The sequence below is a fragment of the Salvelinus alpinus genome, chromosome 1 (assembly GCF_045679555.1).
Source record: "Salvelinus alpinus chromosome 1, SLU_Salpinus.1, whole genome shotgun sequence".
Lineage (NCBI taxonomy): Eukaryota > Metazoa > Chordata > Actinopteri > Salmoniformes > Salmonidae > Salvelinus > Salvelinus alpinus.
In genome coordinates, this window is record NC_092086.1 from 50,956,868 (window position 1) to 50,975,811 (window position 18,944).

General features: G+C 45.3%; 1 protein-coding gene across 1 annotated transcript in view; it reads right to left on the reverse strand.

Annotated features, from left to right (window-relative positions):
* The window catches only part of LOC139579270 (sterile alpha motif domain-containing protein 14-like), a 42,458-nt gene extending 30,615 nt beyond the window's left edge, over nucleotides 1-11,843 (reverse strand). Inside the window, exons 1-2 of the mRNA XM_071407778.1 lie at nucleotides 11,338-11,843; nucleotides 6,419-6,471 (exon numbers count right to left, since the gene is read on the reverse strand). Of these exons, the coding sequence (XP_071263879.1) occupies nucleotides 6,419-6,458 (40 nt within the window). The 5' untranslated portion in view covers nucleotides 6,459-6,471; nucleotides 11,338-11,843. The remainder of the gene's footprint in view (nucleotides 1-6,418; nucleotides 6,472-11,337) is intronic.
* Between the last annotated feature and the right edge of the window lie 7,101 nt (nucleotides 11,844-18,944).

The window sequence follows — 18,944 nt, forward strand, 5'->3', positions numbered from 1 at the left end:
CCACATCAGTTACTGGCTTCATCAATAAGCGCATCGATGACTTCATCCCCACAGTGACTGTACATACCCCAACCAGAAGCCATGGATTACAGGGAACATCCGCACTGAGCTAAAGTGTAGAGCTGCCGCTTTCAAGGAGTGGGAGTCTAACCCGGAAGCTTATAAGAAATCCCTCTATGCCCTCCGATGAACCATCAAACAGGCAAAGCATCAATACAGGACTAAGATAGAATTTTACTACAACGTCGGATGTGGCAGGGCTTGCAAACTATTACAGACTACAAAGGGAAGCACAGCCGAGAGCTGCCCAGTGACACGAGCCTACCAGACAAGCTAAACTACTTCTATGCTCGTTTCGAGGCAAGTAATACTGAAGCATGCATGAGAGCATCAGCTGTTCCGAACGACTGTGTGATCACGCTCTCCACAGCCGATGTGAGTAAGACCTTTAAACAGGTCAACATTCACAAGGCCGCAGGGCCAGACGGATTACCAGGACGTGTACTGTACTCCAAGCATACGCTGACTAACTGGTAAGTTTCTTCACGGACATTTTCAACCTCTCCCTGTCTGTAATACCAACTAGTTTCAAGCAGACGACCATAGTCCCAGACTATTTACATTGCCCCCCCCCCCTCTTTTACGCTGCTGCTACTCTCTGTTATTATCTATGCATAGTCACTTTTATAACTCTAACTACATGTACAGTGGGGCAAAAAAGTATTTAGTCAGCCACCAATTGTGCAAGTTCTCCCACTTAAAAAGATGAGGGAGGCCTGTAATTTTTATCATAGGTACACTTCAACTATGACAGACAAAATGAGAGAAAAAAAATCCAGAAAATCACATTGTAGGATTTTTTATGAATTTATTTGCAAATTATGGTGGAAAATAAGTATTTGGTCACCTACAAACAAGCAAGATTTCTGGCTCTCACAGACCTGTAACTTCTTCTTTAAGAGGCTCCTCTGTCCTCCACTCATTACTTGTATTAATGGCACCTGTTTGAACTTGTTATCAGTATAAAAGACACCTGTCCACAACCTCAAACAGTCACACTCCAAACTCCACTATGGCCAAGACCAAAGAGCTGTCAAAGGACACCAGAAACAAAATTGTAGACCTGCACCAGGCTGGGAAGACTGAATCTGCAATAGGTAAGCAGCTTGGTTTGAAGAAATCAACTGTGGGAGCAATTATTAGGAAATGGAAGACATACAAGACCACTGATAATCTCCCTCGATCTGGGGCTCCACGCAAGATCTCACCCCGTGGGGTCAAAATGATCACAAGAACGGTGAGCAAAAATCCCAGAACCACACGGGGGGACCTAGTGAATGACCTGCAGAGAGCTGGGACCAAAGTAACAAAGCCTACCATCAGTAACACACTACGCCGCCAGGGACTCAAATCCTGCAGTGCCAGACGTGTCCCCCTGCTTAAGCCAGTACATGTCCAGGCCCATCTGAAGTTTGCTAGAGAGCATTTGGATGATCCAGAAGAAGATTGGGAGAATGTCATATGGTCAGATGAAACCAAAATATAACTTTTTGGTAAAAACTCAACTCGTCGTGTTTGGAAGACAAAGAATGCTGAGTTGCATCCAAAGAACACCATACCTACTGTGAAGCATGGGGGTGGAAACATCATGCTTTGGGGCTGTTTTTCTGCAAAGGGACCAGGACGACTGATCCGTGTAAAGGAAAGAATGAATGGGGCCATGTATCATGAGATTTTGAGTGAAAACCTCCTTCCATCAGCAAGGGCATTGAATATGAAACGTGGCTGGGTCTTTCAGCATGACAATGATCCCAAACACACCGCCCGGGCAACGAAGGAGTGGCTTCGTAAGAAGCATTTCAAGGTCCTGGAGTGGCCTAGCCAGTCTCCAGATCTCAACCCCATAGAAAATCTTTGGAGGGAGTTGAAAGTCTGTGTTGCCCAGCAACAGCCCCAAAACATCACTACTCTAGAGGAGATCTGCATGGAGGAATGGGCCAAAATACCAGCAACAGCGTGTGAAAACCTTGTGAAGACTTACAGAAAACGTTTGACCTCTGTCATTGCCAACAAAGGGTATATAACAAAGTATTGAGATAAACTTTTGTTATCGACCAAATACTTATTTTCCACCATAATTTGCAAATAAATTCATTAAAAATCCTACAATGTGATTTTCTGGATTTTTTTTTCTCATTTTGTCTGTCATAGTTGAAGTGTACCTATGATGAAAATTACAGGCCTCTCTCATCTTTTTAAGTGGGAGAACTTGCACAATTGGTGGCTGACTAAATACTTTTTTGCCCCACTGTACATATTACCACAATTACCTCGACTAGCCGGTGCCCCCGCACCTTTACTCTGTACTGTTACCCCCTGTATATAGCCTCGCTATTGATATTTTACTGCTGCTTTTTAATTATTTGTTCTTTTTATTTCTTATTGTTATTTTGGGGAGGGGGATTATTTTTTTTAACTGCATTGTTGGTTAAGGGCTCGTAAGAAAGCATTTCACTGTAAGGTCTACTACACCTGTTGTATTCGGCACATGTGACAAATACAATTTGATTTGATTTATTGAGCAGTCTGAATAAAAGGGCAGGTGTGACAGATCACACCAAATGACCAGAGATCCATTCTCATCTAAGAAGACCACAATGCACAATGAGCTCCAAAATACTGCAGCACTTCCACTGGACTCGGGCAAATTTGGACGTCGCTCTCTCTCTACACTGTCCTAGCTTACGACACTGTCTTAACATGAGGGGTTGAATTTGAGAATGAAAGTATAATGTCTATATGACTCACTATGGCTATATTCAGATCCCTGTTGTTCATCCATTCAAATTGTGGGTGCATGCCAAATGGCACCCTGATCCCTACTTTTGCACTACTTTTGACTAGAGCTCTATGGGCCCTAGGGAATAAGGTGCAATTTGGGGTGCACTCTGTAAATCAATGTTTGTGCTGCTCAGTGACCCAGCAGTGGTCAAATGGAGGCAGAGTGACATTTTCCACCCGTAGTTCCGTCATCAGCCTACTGACAAGGAAGGTTGAACACCCAACTGGCCTTTCGCCCGCTCTGTTCATGTTATGGGCTACATGCTCAGAGATGGAGGAGACCTTTTCATGCACCTCACAGTCGACGAAAGGGAACCTCCTTTGCTTCGGAAATCACGACTCAACAGTAGCCATCTGTTATCTTACAGAAGCATTGTAATCGGTCCAAGTTAAAAACAGCACACAATATCACCAGGGGTCGGAACCAATTCAGGGAACAGAACCGAAACCGGGAAAGAACGTAATTTTTCAAGGAACAGAATCAAAACCTGGAACGAAAGTGATCTATACTATTCTGGAACAGAACCATGGGAATCGGGAATCGGTTAATCGGTTAACCATGGGAATCGGTTAATAACATTATTTTACATTCCGGGCATCCATTTGCAAAAACAAAATGCAACAAAGCTTCTATGCAAAGCCCTCACTCTTTTTCCAGTGTCTGCCTGCCTGCTAGCCTACTACTGAAGTTACAAGTGTGATTCAGAAATTAGGGAGAGAGATTCTTTATTAGAGAAGAATGGATTAACTTTTTCAACGCTAGTTAAGGATATTAAATAGTTATCACGTTTGACATTGGATATATTAACTACAAATGTTTTATTTTGATTCTGGTGCAGCTCTGCACACACAAGCTAGCCAGCTAGTTTTGGTCCAACGTTAAACCAACTCTCTGAAGTTCAAAGACATTCAATGTTCCTTCGTAGAAGCTGCTCCTCCAGAAGTATAATTCTGATTATTAATGGTTACTTTTTTGGTTCAAACCGGTTAAGAACTTTATTTTGCCGGTCGGAACAGTGGAACTGAACAAAAAAATATTGGTTCTGTTATGAACGATACGATTGGGAGAAAACAATTGGTTCCAACCCCTGCATGTCACACATCCCTCCAGAAATAGAATTGAACACAGAAGTTAATTGCTCTAGTAGTGTTGTCGAGTGGTACATCCTTGCACAGCAGGCTAAAACTCAAGCAGCACTCAAAGCTAATTTGTATAGATAGACACCACTGGGTCTAGCTTGGGCTATCGAGTCCAAAACCACAACACTCAGTGTGGTAGAGTGTAGGTTCATTAAATTAAATTTTCCTCAATCTGGGGGTGAATGGAATTGAGTGTGCTACCGTTTCGGATTGGTGCTGCGTTCCTCAAGCTGGTTAGGTGGTGGTGGCTGAGGTAAAGCTAGCAATCAATGCTACAGCTACAGCAGCAGCAGAGTGAGTTCCCTGTGGGATGCAGGCCAACCAAACCATCTCTGTCTGTAGCGGTCTGACTGATAATCATCCATACTATAGGCCCTGATTCAGCCCTAAAACAGGTCCTTTTCTATCTCTGTTGGAGCGGAGTTAGGTTGGAGTATGATACAGGCTCTGTTTTGGGTTGTACATGTTTGGTTTCGCTCCCTGGGTGGTAATGTAAAGGTTGGTTTACTATATGACACATGCTTTGTATCCAGAAGCAAGGTTTGGTTCAGTATAACTGAAGCCTTAAACAAGCTTTATATCAAGAATACCCGTGTAAGGTTTGAGTGGATATGAATTCTCAGCCTATAAGATTGAAACTCTATTGCATTAGGTTGGGTTCAGTGTGTTATGGGCTGTGTGCTACGACAGCAGTGTGACTGCTAGTTCAGTATGACATTGTCTTTGTGGTTCATTGGATGAGCTGTGTATTGGCTGGCTCCGTGGTTCAGTATTAGGATGTACACAGCCAGTAATGAAGGCAGACAGGCCGAACTGCCGCAGAGGGAAACTGTTCTGCTCGCCCCCCGCCTACGTTCTCTACCACGTTTCCACTGAGCGAGTCAAGGGAGACCAAGCACAGCGACCCCAAAGACAACAGACAACAACAAGTTATTTTACAGGGTGAATCCCTCACATTAAAACAACAACATTTCTTGGCTCAAGTATCTCAACCCTCCTGTTCACATTGTTGACAACATTATACGAGACAACAAGGAGGAGTAAAGTGGGGTGAAGGAGGAGGGTGAACTGAGAATCACCTCTTAATTTTTTCCCATTCTGTTATCCCCAGCGGTGCACATTACCCCCCCTGCTCTTATTAGACCTAGTCTCTGTGCTAAGAGGCACCATTAAATATTGACCAAACCAAGCCACACTCCCCTGTCATCCCCCATAAGCCATCCTCCCACCCTTTATTGGATTCTACACAGACCATACATAGAGTAGGTAGGAGACGGATATACTGCAGCCCACCCCCACTATAGGTCTACTGAGCGCACTACCCCTGGCTCTTCATTTCCCTGTGGGCCTTTCTAGAGAGGTATGAAGGTCAATCTCGCAGCTGCATCACTAGAGGAAAGTGTTCACAGTATATTAAAGAACACGCCAGAGAGCTGGCGAAGCAAACAAGATACGGTCAGTTCAAAAATGTCTATTAGTGTCGCCCACTGTCACATCTCGAGGCTGTCAGGCTGATCCACCGGCTGTATTGTTTTGTCTAATTTAGTGACTGGATATCTGAAAGATGTGCTGTGGAGACACACACACATGCATGCAAACACACTGTAAAAATACCTCACGTCCGAGCCGGCGAATGACAGGCAGGTAGATGCACGCTTCAATGTTAGCTACGTGAATCCATAACACAGTTGAAATGTGTGGTTTTCAGAGGAGTGGAGCAGATTTGGGGCGTCTGGGCCAATAAGACAGTGTCAGAGGGTTAGAGGGGGGCGGGTATGCAGAAGTCGGCATATTGGGGAATTGGACTTGTCACCGCTGAGACCCAAACGGCTGAGTCCACACAAAGGGTGATGTTCCACATTAGTGCTGGGGTGTTTTATTCAGGGAGAGAGAGGTGACCTGGGAGCTGTTCCAAAGGGGAATAGGGAGTATTTATAGGACTCTGACTGAGAGGTAGCTTGGTCCCATGCTGGTTCCAACGTTATATACAAAGGTGCTGTGATGTAGAAGTCTGAGTCATAGCCTCTTTAGGAATTGATTTTCTTAAAAAAGGACATGGAGTGTTTGTGTGTGTATGTGTGTGTCTGCATGCATGTGTAGCCTGACTAGACCGCCCTTTAAGCTGAGAAGAGCAGTCATGAGATTTCGTAGCATAGGCCTTCCCACGTATCATTACAACAACAGACGCCCTCATGTTCCACAGACCCATGGTATTCAGAAAGTTATAGGTCCAGCGCACAGCACACACATACTGTAGTTTATGTCAGACACACACCACACAAACACTTTATTTCTGTGTGCCTCATGTCGCGTATTTTTCTTTGAGAGATGTGCGCACACAAACACACAGTCTTCGTTCGTGCATCACATATACAACACTCATTAAACGTGCGAGACACAAACACACACAGAGAGAGAGAGAGAGAGAAACACTCACCAAAAATATTTTCTGTCTCCTCCAGCTGTGTGGCAGACATGGCGCAATGGGCACTGTGAAGAGAGAGGGGGTAGAGAGAGAAAGAGAGAGAGAGAGAAACGGAGAGGGCGAGGGGGGTAGAATTCTAGATTAGGTACTGTAGAAACAAAAACCTAACAGAGAGAGTGAGAGAGAGATAGAGAGTGAGAGAGAGACAGAGAGTGCAATCAGTTGCTGCATTTATGTATATGGACATGTTTAGTCAGCCGTGTGACCAGCCTGCAGCCCTTAGCTTAGCTTCACCACCCCATCATCTAACAAGCCTCCTTGTCTCGTCTGTCTGCTGCAATGCTTAGCCCTGTGGCTGTTTCTCCCTGGAAGAACCCTCAAGGAAATCACATTAGGAATTTACCAGAAAATGAGAGCTCCTTGGTCTTCATGGTGCCGCTTGTTTGGTGGTGCCCCTTGTTTAGTGGTGTTGCAGACTCTGGGCCTTTCAGAACAGGTGTATATATACTGAGATCATGTGACAGATCATGTGACACTTAGATTTCACATGTTGACTATATTTAACTAATTTTGTGACTTCTGAGGGTAATTGGTTGCACTAGATCTTATTTAGGGGCTTCATAGCAAAGGGGTGAATACATATGCACGCACCGCTTTTTCGTTTATTATTTTTGAGATTTTTTTAAAACAAGCTTTTTTTTTTCACTTCACCAATTTGGTCTATTTTGTGTATGTCAATTACATGAACTCCAAATAAAAATCTATTTAAATTACAGGTTGTAATGCAACAAAATAGGAAAAACGCCAAGGGGGATGAATACTTTTGCAAGGCACTGTATTCTACCTTATCAGACAACTCTAATGGATGGTCGCTCTGTGCTGTAATGGATGCTTGGGGAACACAGTACTGGTCATTATATGGCTACAGTAACAGTTGTAAGCACTGGACAGAATAGTTTGCTGCAGTCTATGAGAACAGTGGGCGATTATTTTCTTTAAAAACATAGCCGGGCTTTTGTTTTTCTCCTCAAAATCCACTTCTACCAGAACTGGCCTGGGGGTTAATCCAGCCAATAATAAACTTACTGCATTAGAGTTTGCAACAAACATCACATCTGTGAGAAACTGCCTCAAGACACTTCTGCACAACTTTGGACAAAGAAACTATTATCCAAAAGTGCAGCGTCACCATAAATGATAACCCCTCTGTTTTTAGACATTCCGTTACTCATCCGTTAATTCAGCGAGTGCTAGGCAGCATAGCATCCCCTTGGCGACACTATCAAGAGTCTCATGGAAGGACTCATTGAATATGTGACACGAGATAGCTCCATGCTCCTATCGTTTCCCGCATGAAAGCGAAGCAACCCCTTGGTTCCACCTATTCAGTCTTAGAGCCATGGTCAAAACGGGATAGAAACGGAGACCATTTGATAGTAATGGACAGCCAGTACTTTAAATCAATGATCATCAGAGAGGAAGGAGATGAGGAAACGAGACCATCTCCCCTGGTTTGTAGATGAAGAAGCCACTAACAGTGTGCTGACTGCACCAGCTACCAGGCCCAGAGGAGAAGAGGGGAGGAGGAGAGGTGAGTGGGCAGGGGGCCCAGGAGAGAGAGGCCATCTGCTGCCTACTGCCCTTGGTCCTGTATCCCTGGCAGGGCTGCCCGGGTCTCCATATGGACCTGGCCTGGAGGAGGGGACACCTTAGATAGGTGCAGGACACAGCAGCACGGTTAACAAAGCACAGGAATATGTGTGTGTGGGAGGGGGATGAATGCTCTCTGTGCGTGCATGTAGGTGTGAGTCCTGGTAAGAGACAGAAAACATATGGAATGTAAAGATAAGTCCTGTATTAGAAAAGACAGACATCGATAAACAGACCAAAAGGGCAAGAAAAACACGTACAAAAGTGGGATGAAAACATCAATGTTAGCTTAGTGAAGGAATCATTTTACAGCTCAATAATAACTCACTTAAAGAGATGACAAATATTGTCCGGAAATAAATAAATCATAAAGTGCTTTTTATTGTATTTTTTATTTAACTAGGCAAGTCAGTTGAGAACAAATTCTTATTTACAATGACGGCCTACACCGGCCAAACCCAGATGACGCTGGGGCAATTGTGTCGCCCTATAGGACTCCTAATCACGGCCGGTTGTGATACAGCCTGTATGAGTCGATAACCTCTTCTAGTAAGAAGTTAGTGTATCAATCCATCCTCTTGTTGGGGAGAGAAGAGGGACACACACAGAGATTCCTGACCGAGCAGGGTGTTGCAGTACATCACATAGAGGAAACGCCCAGAGATAGAGCTGTGTGTGTGGCAGATACAACAGTCGCACACACACACATACACGCGCACACACACCCAGTGGAGAGAAAGAGGGAGAGGGGGGAGAGAGAGAAAGAGTAAGAGAGAGAGAGAAAGTGTGAGAAGGAGAGAGAGAGAGAGAAACAGAGAAACAGAGAGAGAGAGAGAGAGAGCACACAAATGGATGGGTGGTTAAAAGGAGGGAACTTCCTGTCTGTAGTGTAGTGCAGCAGATGACTGAGATGAGGAGAAAGACAGTGATGAGCCGTGCATCATCCTCCATAAACCAACTAGCTAGTGAGCCGTAGCAGTACAGGCAGCAGATGATTGAATAGTAGGACGTGCTGTACTGATGGTTTAAAGGGAAACAAACTGCACACAGAGACATAACATTTTTCTTCACAAGTTCATCTGACTCTAGGGAGGTAGATAAATGCTTATTTGCCAAAATCCTGAAGTCCACCTTTAAAGGTGAAAGATACTTCATATGCAATCTGCTTAAATCTGTGATTTTGGTTCAAACTATTCGCGTCGCATTGTTTGTTTGGGAAAAATAATGTCCCTGCCTTCCCTCCTTGGCGGGATGTCTGAGGGAATGTCTCATAGTATTAGCAGCAGAATTGAGTCTCGCTTTGCCCCACTCTGATGCTATGTGGGAAAGGAGTGGGGGCTAACAGTCGATTCTGGGGGATGCAATTTAGGCAGCGCAGGCCTCAACCCAACCCCCCCACTTCCCTGTCATGACCCCTATTCCAACAAATCTATGGGGTGGCCTCTTTGCCAGAACATGGTTCCTTAAAACATGCATGAGGTGTGGACAGGACACAGATTGCCACACACACAGATATAGAGATACATGCTCTCACACACTCAACACACACAGCACGCGTTCATACCCAGGTCCCAAGACTGAGTGTCCCACCATGGATCACTTACAGGGACATAAAACTAGGGAGAGGAGAGAATGAGTGTTGAGGCAATATAATGTCTCTGCCTCCAGGGAATGGTCTCTATATATTTGACAAATGGGATTTCACACGTGTGTGGGCACGTGCACACACACTAAACCTTGATGATAAAGAAATCACAAGACAGACACACAACGTGGGTATCAACGATAATGGCCTCACGAACACACACACACACACACACACACACACACACACACACACACACACACACACACACACACACACACACACACACACACACACACACACACACACACACACACACACACACACACACACACACACACACACACACACACACACACACACACTAACCCTGTGTGATATAACGATAATGAGAACAGCCGGCTTCTCAGAGGTTCGGTGAAGCCGTACAACCAGTCACCCTCTTGAGGAGGAGTCAACGGGGTCAGAGAAGGTAGGGATGATGGACGAAGGGAGGGGCAGGAAATATGAACCGATCACTTCCTGCAGACAGAGACAGGTTTAGGAGCTGAGTGACGGCCATGGGGCCAGACAGTTGGAGGATAGTGGCCTATAAGAAGAGCTCAGTCCAAGACAACTTCATGTACCATTATACACTGTCCACAACTACTACACCACTACTTTATGTTGAGTCCAAGCTGGCTCCCTATGTTTACATTGTTTCACTTCCTTGTAACCTTTCCATGATAATTGACAGGTGAAACAATAGGATATAACTCCATTAAAGTTCTCTAACAAATTGAGTCCTGACAGGTCAGTGCCCATGAAGGAAAGGAAACTAGGAAAGGAAGACATTTCAGACTGCAATGACACAGTCTTATGGGGTGTCATGGTTTATAAGGACAGTGTATCTTTCCCCATTTGTTGCAGTATTTTACCACTGGACATGATGAGAGGGGCTTGCTCGTTAGGCTGTGTGAACACGCCGTGTCCCATCTGTGTGTTAACGTGTTAGGAACAACACAAACAACCCTGGGGGAAGACAGACACTCTCTCACGTGGCGGCGAGAGAGAGATAGAAGGAAGAGGAGGACGATGGAGAGATGGAGGAAGAGAGAGAAAAAATAGGGGGAGAGGGAAAGAGAGATGGAGAGGCAGATATTTAGAAAGATACCCAGAAGAAAAAGAAATGCATAGAACACATTAAGCTCCTACATTTTAGAGTTAAAATATCTCACTTTCAGAGTATTGCTAAATGTTGCAACAGACTTCAGGAGGGTACATACCTCAGGAGAAATCAAACGAGGGGAGTGAAGGAAAACAGTAGCCTGACAACAACCCAGACAGAACTACATGGGTCAATGCAGCTGAATATCTAATAAGCTCTCTACTCAGTCAGAGTGAGGATGCCTTGGCTTGAGTGACCGCACCAAATGAGACAAACACATCCCAAAGCAAGCACAGCTTGTTGCCAAAAGAGGGGGTTTGTTCCCAACAACAAAAAGCATTGTCTGGAGATAGGGCTAGCAGGCTCAGAGAGGGAGAGGAAGAGGAAGAGGGAGAGAGAGAGGAGCGAGGAGAACAGAGATGATAAGAGATAGGCAGAAATAGAGATGAGAACAGAGCAGGGCGGAGAGAGGAAAAGACTAGAAAACAAGATCGGAATCGAGACAACAACAAGGTAAACAGTCCGGGCGGTAAAGGCAGTGCAGCTCACCTTTAAAACGTGTTCCCCTTAGGTTGGCACTCAGTCGACATGGCAGACTGGCATCGGCCCTCGACTCCACTGGCAGCACGGCAGGCCGACTGCGTATCCCGGGTAACGGCAGCAGCGTTGGAAGAGACAGAACAGTATGTATCCACTGGGCAAAGGCTGGCTGCCTGCTTCCTCCTGCACAACCCAGCACTACAGTGCTCTGCTTTGCCACAGAGCACCGTCAAGGACAGCCGAGAGAGAGAGTGAGAGGGAGGATGGGAGGGCGGGTAGGAGAGAGAGGGGGGGGTAGAGAGGGAGGGGAGAGAGAGAAGTGGGAGTGGATGACAGTGTCTAAGGCAGAGCGAAAGGAAAGAGAGAAGGATGGGGTAAAGAGAGAGAGGGACAGGAGAAAAATCAAGAGAGAGAAAGAGAGAGAGGCAGGCTGAGGTAGGGACACACAAGCACACACTCAAGCACAGCTGTCTGGTATGATGGAGACGGCAGCGCTCTGAAGCAGGTCCTGGTGATTCAGCCCTGGTGTGTGTGTGTGTGTGTAGGGGGAGGATGGGGGCAGTAAGAGCCTAAGGGGAGGAGGAAGAAGTGATGGAGGAGGGGGAGGAGGGAAGGAGGGGGGTGTCAGTCAGCAGCACTCCACTCAGCTTATTATCAGGCCACTCAAGGAGATGTGAGATGCCTCTCTTGTCTGCCTGGGGAGACACTGAAAAGGAGGAAGAGGAGGAGGTTTAAAAGGGGATGGAGGGAGGATAAAGGAGATGCACTTCTCGAGACAGGTGCATCCGCTACGGTCCTCCAATAGAGATGTAAGTTGCGCCTGGCCATTAAGGTGGAGCTCTGGTGAGATATATTATGACAGGGCTCGGCAACAAGCATTTTTATTTTCTCCAGAAGACCAGGGCCCAGATTCACAAAACCTTCTTAACTGAAATGTTTTCCTTAACTATAGACTTATGAAGAAAGTTAAGCAAAGTTGATATTCCTCAAAAATGTTATTGGAAATGTTCTTGCACTATTATGTTTCTCCTTAAGCAAAAAGTTAAGAAGAAATAGAATCTTAAAAATAAAGTTTGGGGTTTTTGTTCTAAATTCCAAGATGGCGAAACCCTTGTCTTAAACTCAGGGCAGTGAGAGAATAAACTCATGAAAGCAATTTCACATGTTTAATTCACTCACAAACTTAATCTGAAAGTTTCCGTATTGATTATTTTGAACCCAAGAACATGTTTTAGAACAGCAGGAAATATGCCAACATCATTGCCATTGCTAGCTAGATCGCGAGCTAAATTCGTAAGAAGATATTTGAAGATTCCGTGAGAAAATCATTCTATCTTAAGATATTGTTGAGGAATATCAACATATTTTTTTTCTTGAACAGCTTTTTGCATAAGAAGTGTTTTGGGAATCTGTGCCCAGGAATTCAGCTTAAAAGTATCCCCCGTGAATAAAAAAAGGGGTGTGTGTGATCGTATGTGATCGTGTCTCAATGTAATCAAGGTATGAAATGATTGTTATTTTCAAATACAATCTCTTTTTGGACTTGGTTGTGGTCAATTTGCAGTGTACAAACGATTAGAAATATATTCCGGCCCCCCTATATCCAGTCCGAAAATAATTAGCACCTGAATGTCGTTGCCTACCCCTGCTTTATGGAATGTCTGACGTCAGCAAGTATCTCTACATATGACTCTGGTGCCCTCACTTGGCTGCATAGTTAGCTAAACGTAGACAGTTCAATCGGCTTTAGACATGCATCAATGCTGCATCCACATGACCATCAGCAGATATTCGTATGCTCAAGGCCATTATACAAGAACTGAGTACATTGATGCATGCACATGATCTTTGGACAAATGCTTGCTTCTCGATGGTAGTCTGATGTTTTCTCACAGTACCATGATGTGCTGTGAGTCTTTAAGCATCCATTTTCACCAGTCCTATCTATCCTACAGGCATTCCTGGGTCGTTAATACCCGCCTAGCTGTCTAGCACTTAACTGTGTGTGTGCATCAGTGGAGGCTGCTGAGGGGAGGACGGCTCATAATGATGACTGGAATGGAGTGGTATCAAATGTGTTTCATAACATTCCATTTACTCCATTCCAGCCATTATTATGAGCCGTCCTCCCCTCAGCAGCCTCCACTGGTGTGTGCGTGTGTGTGTGGTGGTGGTGGGGGGGTGTAACACAAGAGCATAAATATGCCCCTGTTGAAATGAGTGAATCACTCCCCAGGCGTTGCTGCTGATCTCTCATAAAGCTCTATTCAAATTGTGGCCCTTCCTCTTTCTCAGCTCAGGTCTTGTTGTACTAACTCATGTCATCCTCACACAAAGTCATTGCACACACCCTAACCATCTATAATCATCAACTATTATTTCAGTCAAGTTATCTATTTATGTGCTGTATCTCACACATTAGCCTACATAAAGGACATGCGTGCATACTGTATTAGTACACACTCCACCAGGTAGATACATCTACGCATTTAGTGCACACGCACGAACACATGCACACACCAACACTAAATACATGCACACCCGCCCACCCTCACTGCATTGTCGATTTACACATCAGCATACTGTTCCCCTTGTGGTGATATTGCCAGACAATTCAAGTTTATCAGAGGGACATGGGGGAGCAACAGAGCACATACACACTAAAATATAACCTTGAAAATATCTACAAAATAAAGGTTGGCTACGTCTAACTGATACCAGGAATATCTCTAAGATGTAAAGGTTTATCATGTAGAACATACGGATATGGTTTGTATACCTCTTCACATGCCATTGTTTCCAACCAGTCTAACCTACACAAGGGGGAGATCCTGATGAGATGTAAATGAGATGCTGCAACCACCCTAATATTGTTAGCTACTGTCGGGGGTGTGGGGAGGAGCTGGGAGTGTAGACTGCAGGATGGTATAATTTGGTCCTCAAGGTTCTGGCGCCAACTAGTGTCTACTTACCAACATTACTGTAGTGAAGAAGAACACCATGTACAGTTTTTTATTTGATTTATTTCACCTTTATTTAACCAGGTAGGCTAGTTGAGAACAAGTTCTCATGAACAACTGCGACCTGGCCAAGATAAAGCAAAGCAGTTCGACACATACAACAACACAGAGTTACACATGGAATAAACAAACATACAGTCAACAGTCAAAAAAGTATATATACAGTGTGTGAAAATGAGGTAAGATAAGGGAGGTAAGGCAATAAAACAGGCCATAGTGACGAGGTAATTACGATATAGCAATTAAACACTGGAGTGATAGACGTGCAGAAGATGAATGTGCAAGTAGAGATACTGGGGTGCAAAGGAGCAAAATAAATAAATAAATACAGTATGGGGATGAGGTAGTTGGATGGGCTATTTACAGATGGGCTATGTACAGGTGCAATGATCTGTGAGCTGCGCTGACAGCTGGTGCTTGAAGTTAGTGAGGGAGATAAGAGTCTCCAGCTTCAGCGGTTTTTGTAGTTTGTTCCAGTCATTGGCAGCAGAGAACTGGAAGGAAACGCAGCTAAAGTAGGAATTGGCTTTGGGGTTGACCAGTGAATATACCTGCTGGAGCGCGTGCTGCGGGTGGGTGCTGCTATGGTGACCAGTGAACTGAGATAAGGCGGGGCTTTACCTAGCAAAGACTTGTAGATGACCTGGAACCAGTGGGTTTGGCGACAAGTATGAAGCGAGGGCCAGCCAACGAGAGTGTACAGGTCGCAGTGGTGGGTAGTATATGGGGCTTTGGTGACAAAACGGATGGCACTGTGATAGACTGCATCCAATTTGTTGAGTAGAGTCTTGGAGGCTATTTTGTAAACGACATCGCCAAAGTCGAGGATCGGTAGGATAGTCAGTTTTACAAGTTTTTTTTTTAGGCAGCATGAGTGAAGGATGCTTTGTTGCGAAATAGGAAGCCGATTCTAGATTTAATTTTGGATTGGAGATGCTTAATGTGGGTCTGGAAGGAGAGTTTACAGTCTAACCAGACACCTAGGTATTTGTAGTTGTCCACATATTCTAGGTCAGAACCGTCCAGAGTAGTGATGCTGGACGGGTGGGCAGGTGCGGGCAGCGATCGGTTGAAGAGCATGCATTTAGTTTTACTTGAATTTAAGAGCAGTTGGAGGCCACGGAAGGAGAGTTGTATGGCATTGAAGCTCGTCTGGAGGTTAGTTAGCACACTGTCCAAAGAAGGGCCAGAAGTATACAGAATGGTGTCGTCTGCGTAGAGGTAGATCAGAGAATCACCAGCAGCAAGAGCGATATCATTGATGTATAAAGAGAAGAGTCGGCCCGAGAATTTAACCCTGTGGCACCCCCATAGAGACTGCCAGAGGTCCGGACAACAGGCCCTCCGATTTGACACACTGAACTCTATCAGAGAAGTAGTTGATGAACCAGGAGAGGCAGTCATTTGAGAAACCAAGGCTATTGAGTCTGCCGATAAGAATGTGGTGATTGACTGAGTCGAAAGCCTTGGCCAGGTCGATGAATATGGCTGCACAGTATTGTCTCTTATCGATGGCAGTTATGATATCGTTTAGGACCTTGAGCGTGGCTGAGGTGCATCCATGACCAGCTTGGAAGCCAGATTGCATAGCGGAGAAGGTACGGTGGGATTCGAAATGGTCTGTGATCTGTTTGTTAACTTGGCTTTCGAAGACCTTAGAAAGGCAGGGTAGGGTAGATAGGTCTGTAGCGGTTTGTGTGTTACGTCCGTCGTTAAATGAAGACCAAGGTGCATTCACCGGCCTGTGAATGCTCACTGGAGACACAGTGCGCATCACTGCATAACACGGTGCCTGACCAGTCACACGCTCCCCACGGTAGGCAAGGGGAGTTGGCTCAGGTCTAAACCCTGACTCCGCCAATCTCCCTGTGTGCCCCCCCCCCCAAAAAAAATGTTTCGGGGCTGCCTCTCGTGCTTGCTTTGTTGGTATAACTCCTCGTAACGTCGCTGTTCTGCTTTCGCTGCCTCCATCTCCTCCTTCGGACGGCAATATTCCCCGGCCCTTGTCCAGGGTTCTGCTCCCTCCAGGATTTCCTCCCAGGTCCAGTCCTCCTGACCACGCTGCTTGGTCCATTGGTGTTGGGATCTTCTGTTACGTCCGTCGTTAAATGAAGACCAAGGTGCTGTACGTAAGGTAGGCGTACATTTCCTTTCTTTTTAAATATTCCACCAAAAAACAATAAACAACTCAACGAACATAAAGCTAGGAGTGCAAACACATGCAACACAAAAAGACAAGATTCCACAACAGAAGGTGGGAAAAAGGGCTGCCTAAGTATGATCCCCAATCAGAGACAACGATAGACAGCTGCCTCTGATTGGGAACCATACTCGGCCAACAAAGAAATATAAACATAGATTTCCCACCCTAGTCACACCCTGACCTACCAAATAGAGAATTTAAAGGATCTCTAAGGTCAGGGCGTGACATTGTGTCTAGAGTGTCTTCCCCTTTGAAGAGGTGGATGACCGGGGCAGCTTTCCAATCTTTAGGGATCTCAGACGATACGAAAGAGAGGTTGAACAGGCTAGTAATAGGGGTTGCAACAATTTCGGCAGATAATTTTAGAAAGAGGGTCCAGATTGTCTAGCTAGGCTGATTTGTAGGGTTCCAGATTTTGCAGCTCTTTCAGAACATCAGCTATAAGGATTTGGGTGAAGGAGAAGCTGGGGAGGCTTGGGCGAGTTGATGTGTGGGGTGCAGGGCAGTTGACCGGGGTAGGGGTAGCCAGGTGGAAAGCATGGCCAGCCGTGGAAAAATACTTATTGAAATTCTCAATTATCGTGGATTTATCGGTGGTGACAGTGTTTCCTAGCCTCAGTGCAGTGGGCAGCTAGGAGGAGGTGCTCTTATTCTCCATGGACTTTACAGTGTCCCATAACTTATTTTAGTTTGTGCTACAGGTTCCTAACTTCCCTGAAAAGTTGCATATCACGGGGGCTATTCGATGCTAATGCAGTACGCCACAGGATGTTTTTGTGCTGCTCTAGAGACAGCAAGAGCGGTAGAGATACTCTCAATGATTGGCTATGAAAAGCCAACTGACATTTACTCCTGAGGTGCTGACTTGTTGCACCCTCGACAACTACTGAGATTATTATTATTTGGCCATGCTGGTCATTTATGAACATTTGAACATCTTGGCCATGTTCTGTTATAATCTCCACCCGGCACAGCCAGAAGAGGACTGGCCACCCCTCATAGCCTGGTTCCTCTCTAGGTTTCTTCCTAAGTTTTGGCCTTTCTAGGGAGTTTTTCCTAGCCACCGTGCTTCTACACCTGCATTGCTTGCTGTTTGGGGTTTTAGGCTGGGTTTCTGTACAGCACTTTGATATATCAGCTGATGTAAGAAGGGCAATATAAATACATTTGATTTGATTTGGTCAAGGGCAGTCAGGTCTGGAGTGAACCAAGGGCTATATCTGTTCCTGGTTCTAATTTTTTTGAATGGGGCATGCTTATTTAAGATGGTGAGGAAGGCACTTTTAAAGAATAACCAGGCATCCTCTACTGACGGGATGTTGTCAATATCCTTCCAGGATACCCGGGCCAGGTCGATTAGAAAGGCCTGCTCGCTGAAGTGTTTTAGGAGCGTTTGACAGGGATGGGGGTGGTCGTTTGACCGCAGACCCATTACGGATGCAGGCAATGAGGCAGTGATTGCTGAGATCTTGGTGGAAGACAGCAGAGGTGTATTTGGAGGGCAAGTTGGTTAAGATGATATCTATGAGGGTGCCTGATGATATCTATGAGGGTGCCGGATTTGGGGTTGTACCTGGTAGGTTCCTTGATCATTTGTGTGAGATTGAGGGCATCAAGCATGTCCCAGTTTAGGTCACCTAGCAGTACAAGCTCTGAAGATAGACGGGGGGCAATCAATTCACATATGGTGTCCAGGGCACAGCTGGGGGCAGAGGGTGGTCTATAGCAAGCGGCAACGGTGAGAGACTTGTTTCTGGAAAGGTGGATTTTTAGAAGTAGAAGCTCGAATTGTTTGGGTACAGACCTGGATAGTATGACAGAACTCTGCAGGCTATCTCTGCAGTAGATTTCCACTCCGCCCCCTTTGGCAGTTCTATCATGTCGGAAAATGTTATAGTTAGAGATGGAAATGTTAGGGTTTTTGGTGGTCTTCCTCAGCCAGGACTCAGACACGGCTAGGACATCCGGGTTGGCAGAGTGTGCTAAGGCAGTGAATAAAACAAAATTGGGGAGGAGGCTTCTAATGTTAACATGAATGAAACCAAGGCTTTTACGGTTACAGAAGTCAACAAATGAGAGCACCTGGGGAATGGAAGTGGGGCTAGGCACTGCTTGGCCTGGATTAACCTCTAAATCACCAGAGGAACAGAGGAGTAGTAGGATAAGGGTACAACTAAAGGCTATAAGAACTGGTCGTCTAGTACGTTCAGAACAGAGAGTAAAAGGAGCAGGTTTCTGGGCGCGATAGAATAGATTCAAGGCATAATGTACAAACAAAGGAATGGTAGGACGTGAATACAGTGGAGGTAAACCTAGGCATCAAGCGACGATGAGAGATATTGTCTCTAGAAACATAATTTAAACCAGGTGATGTCACCGCATGTGTGGGAGGT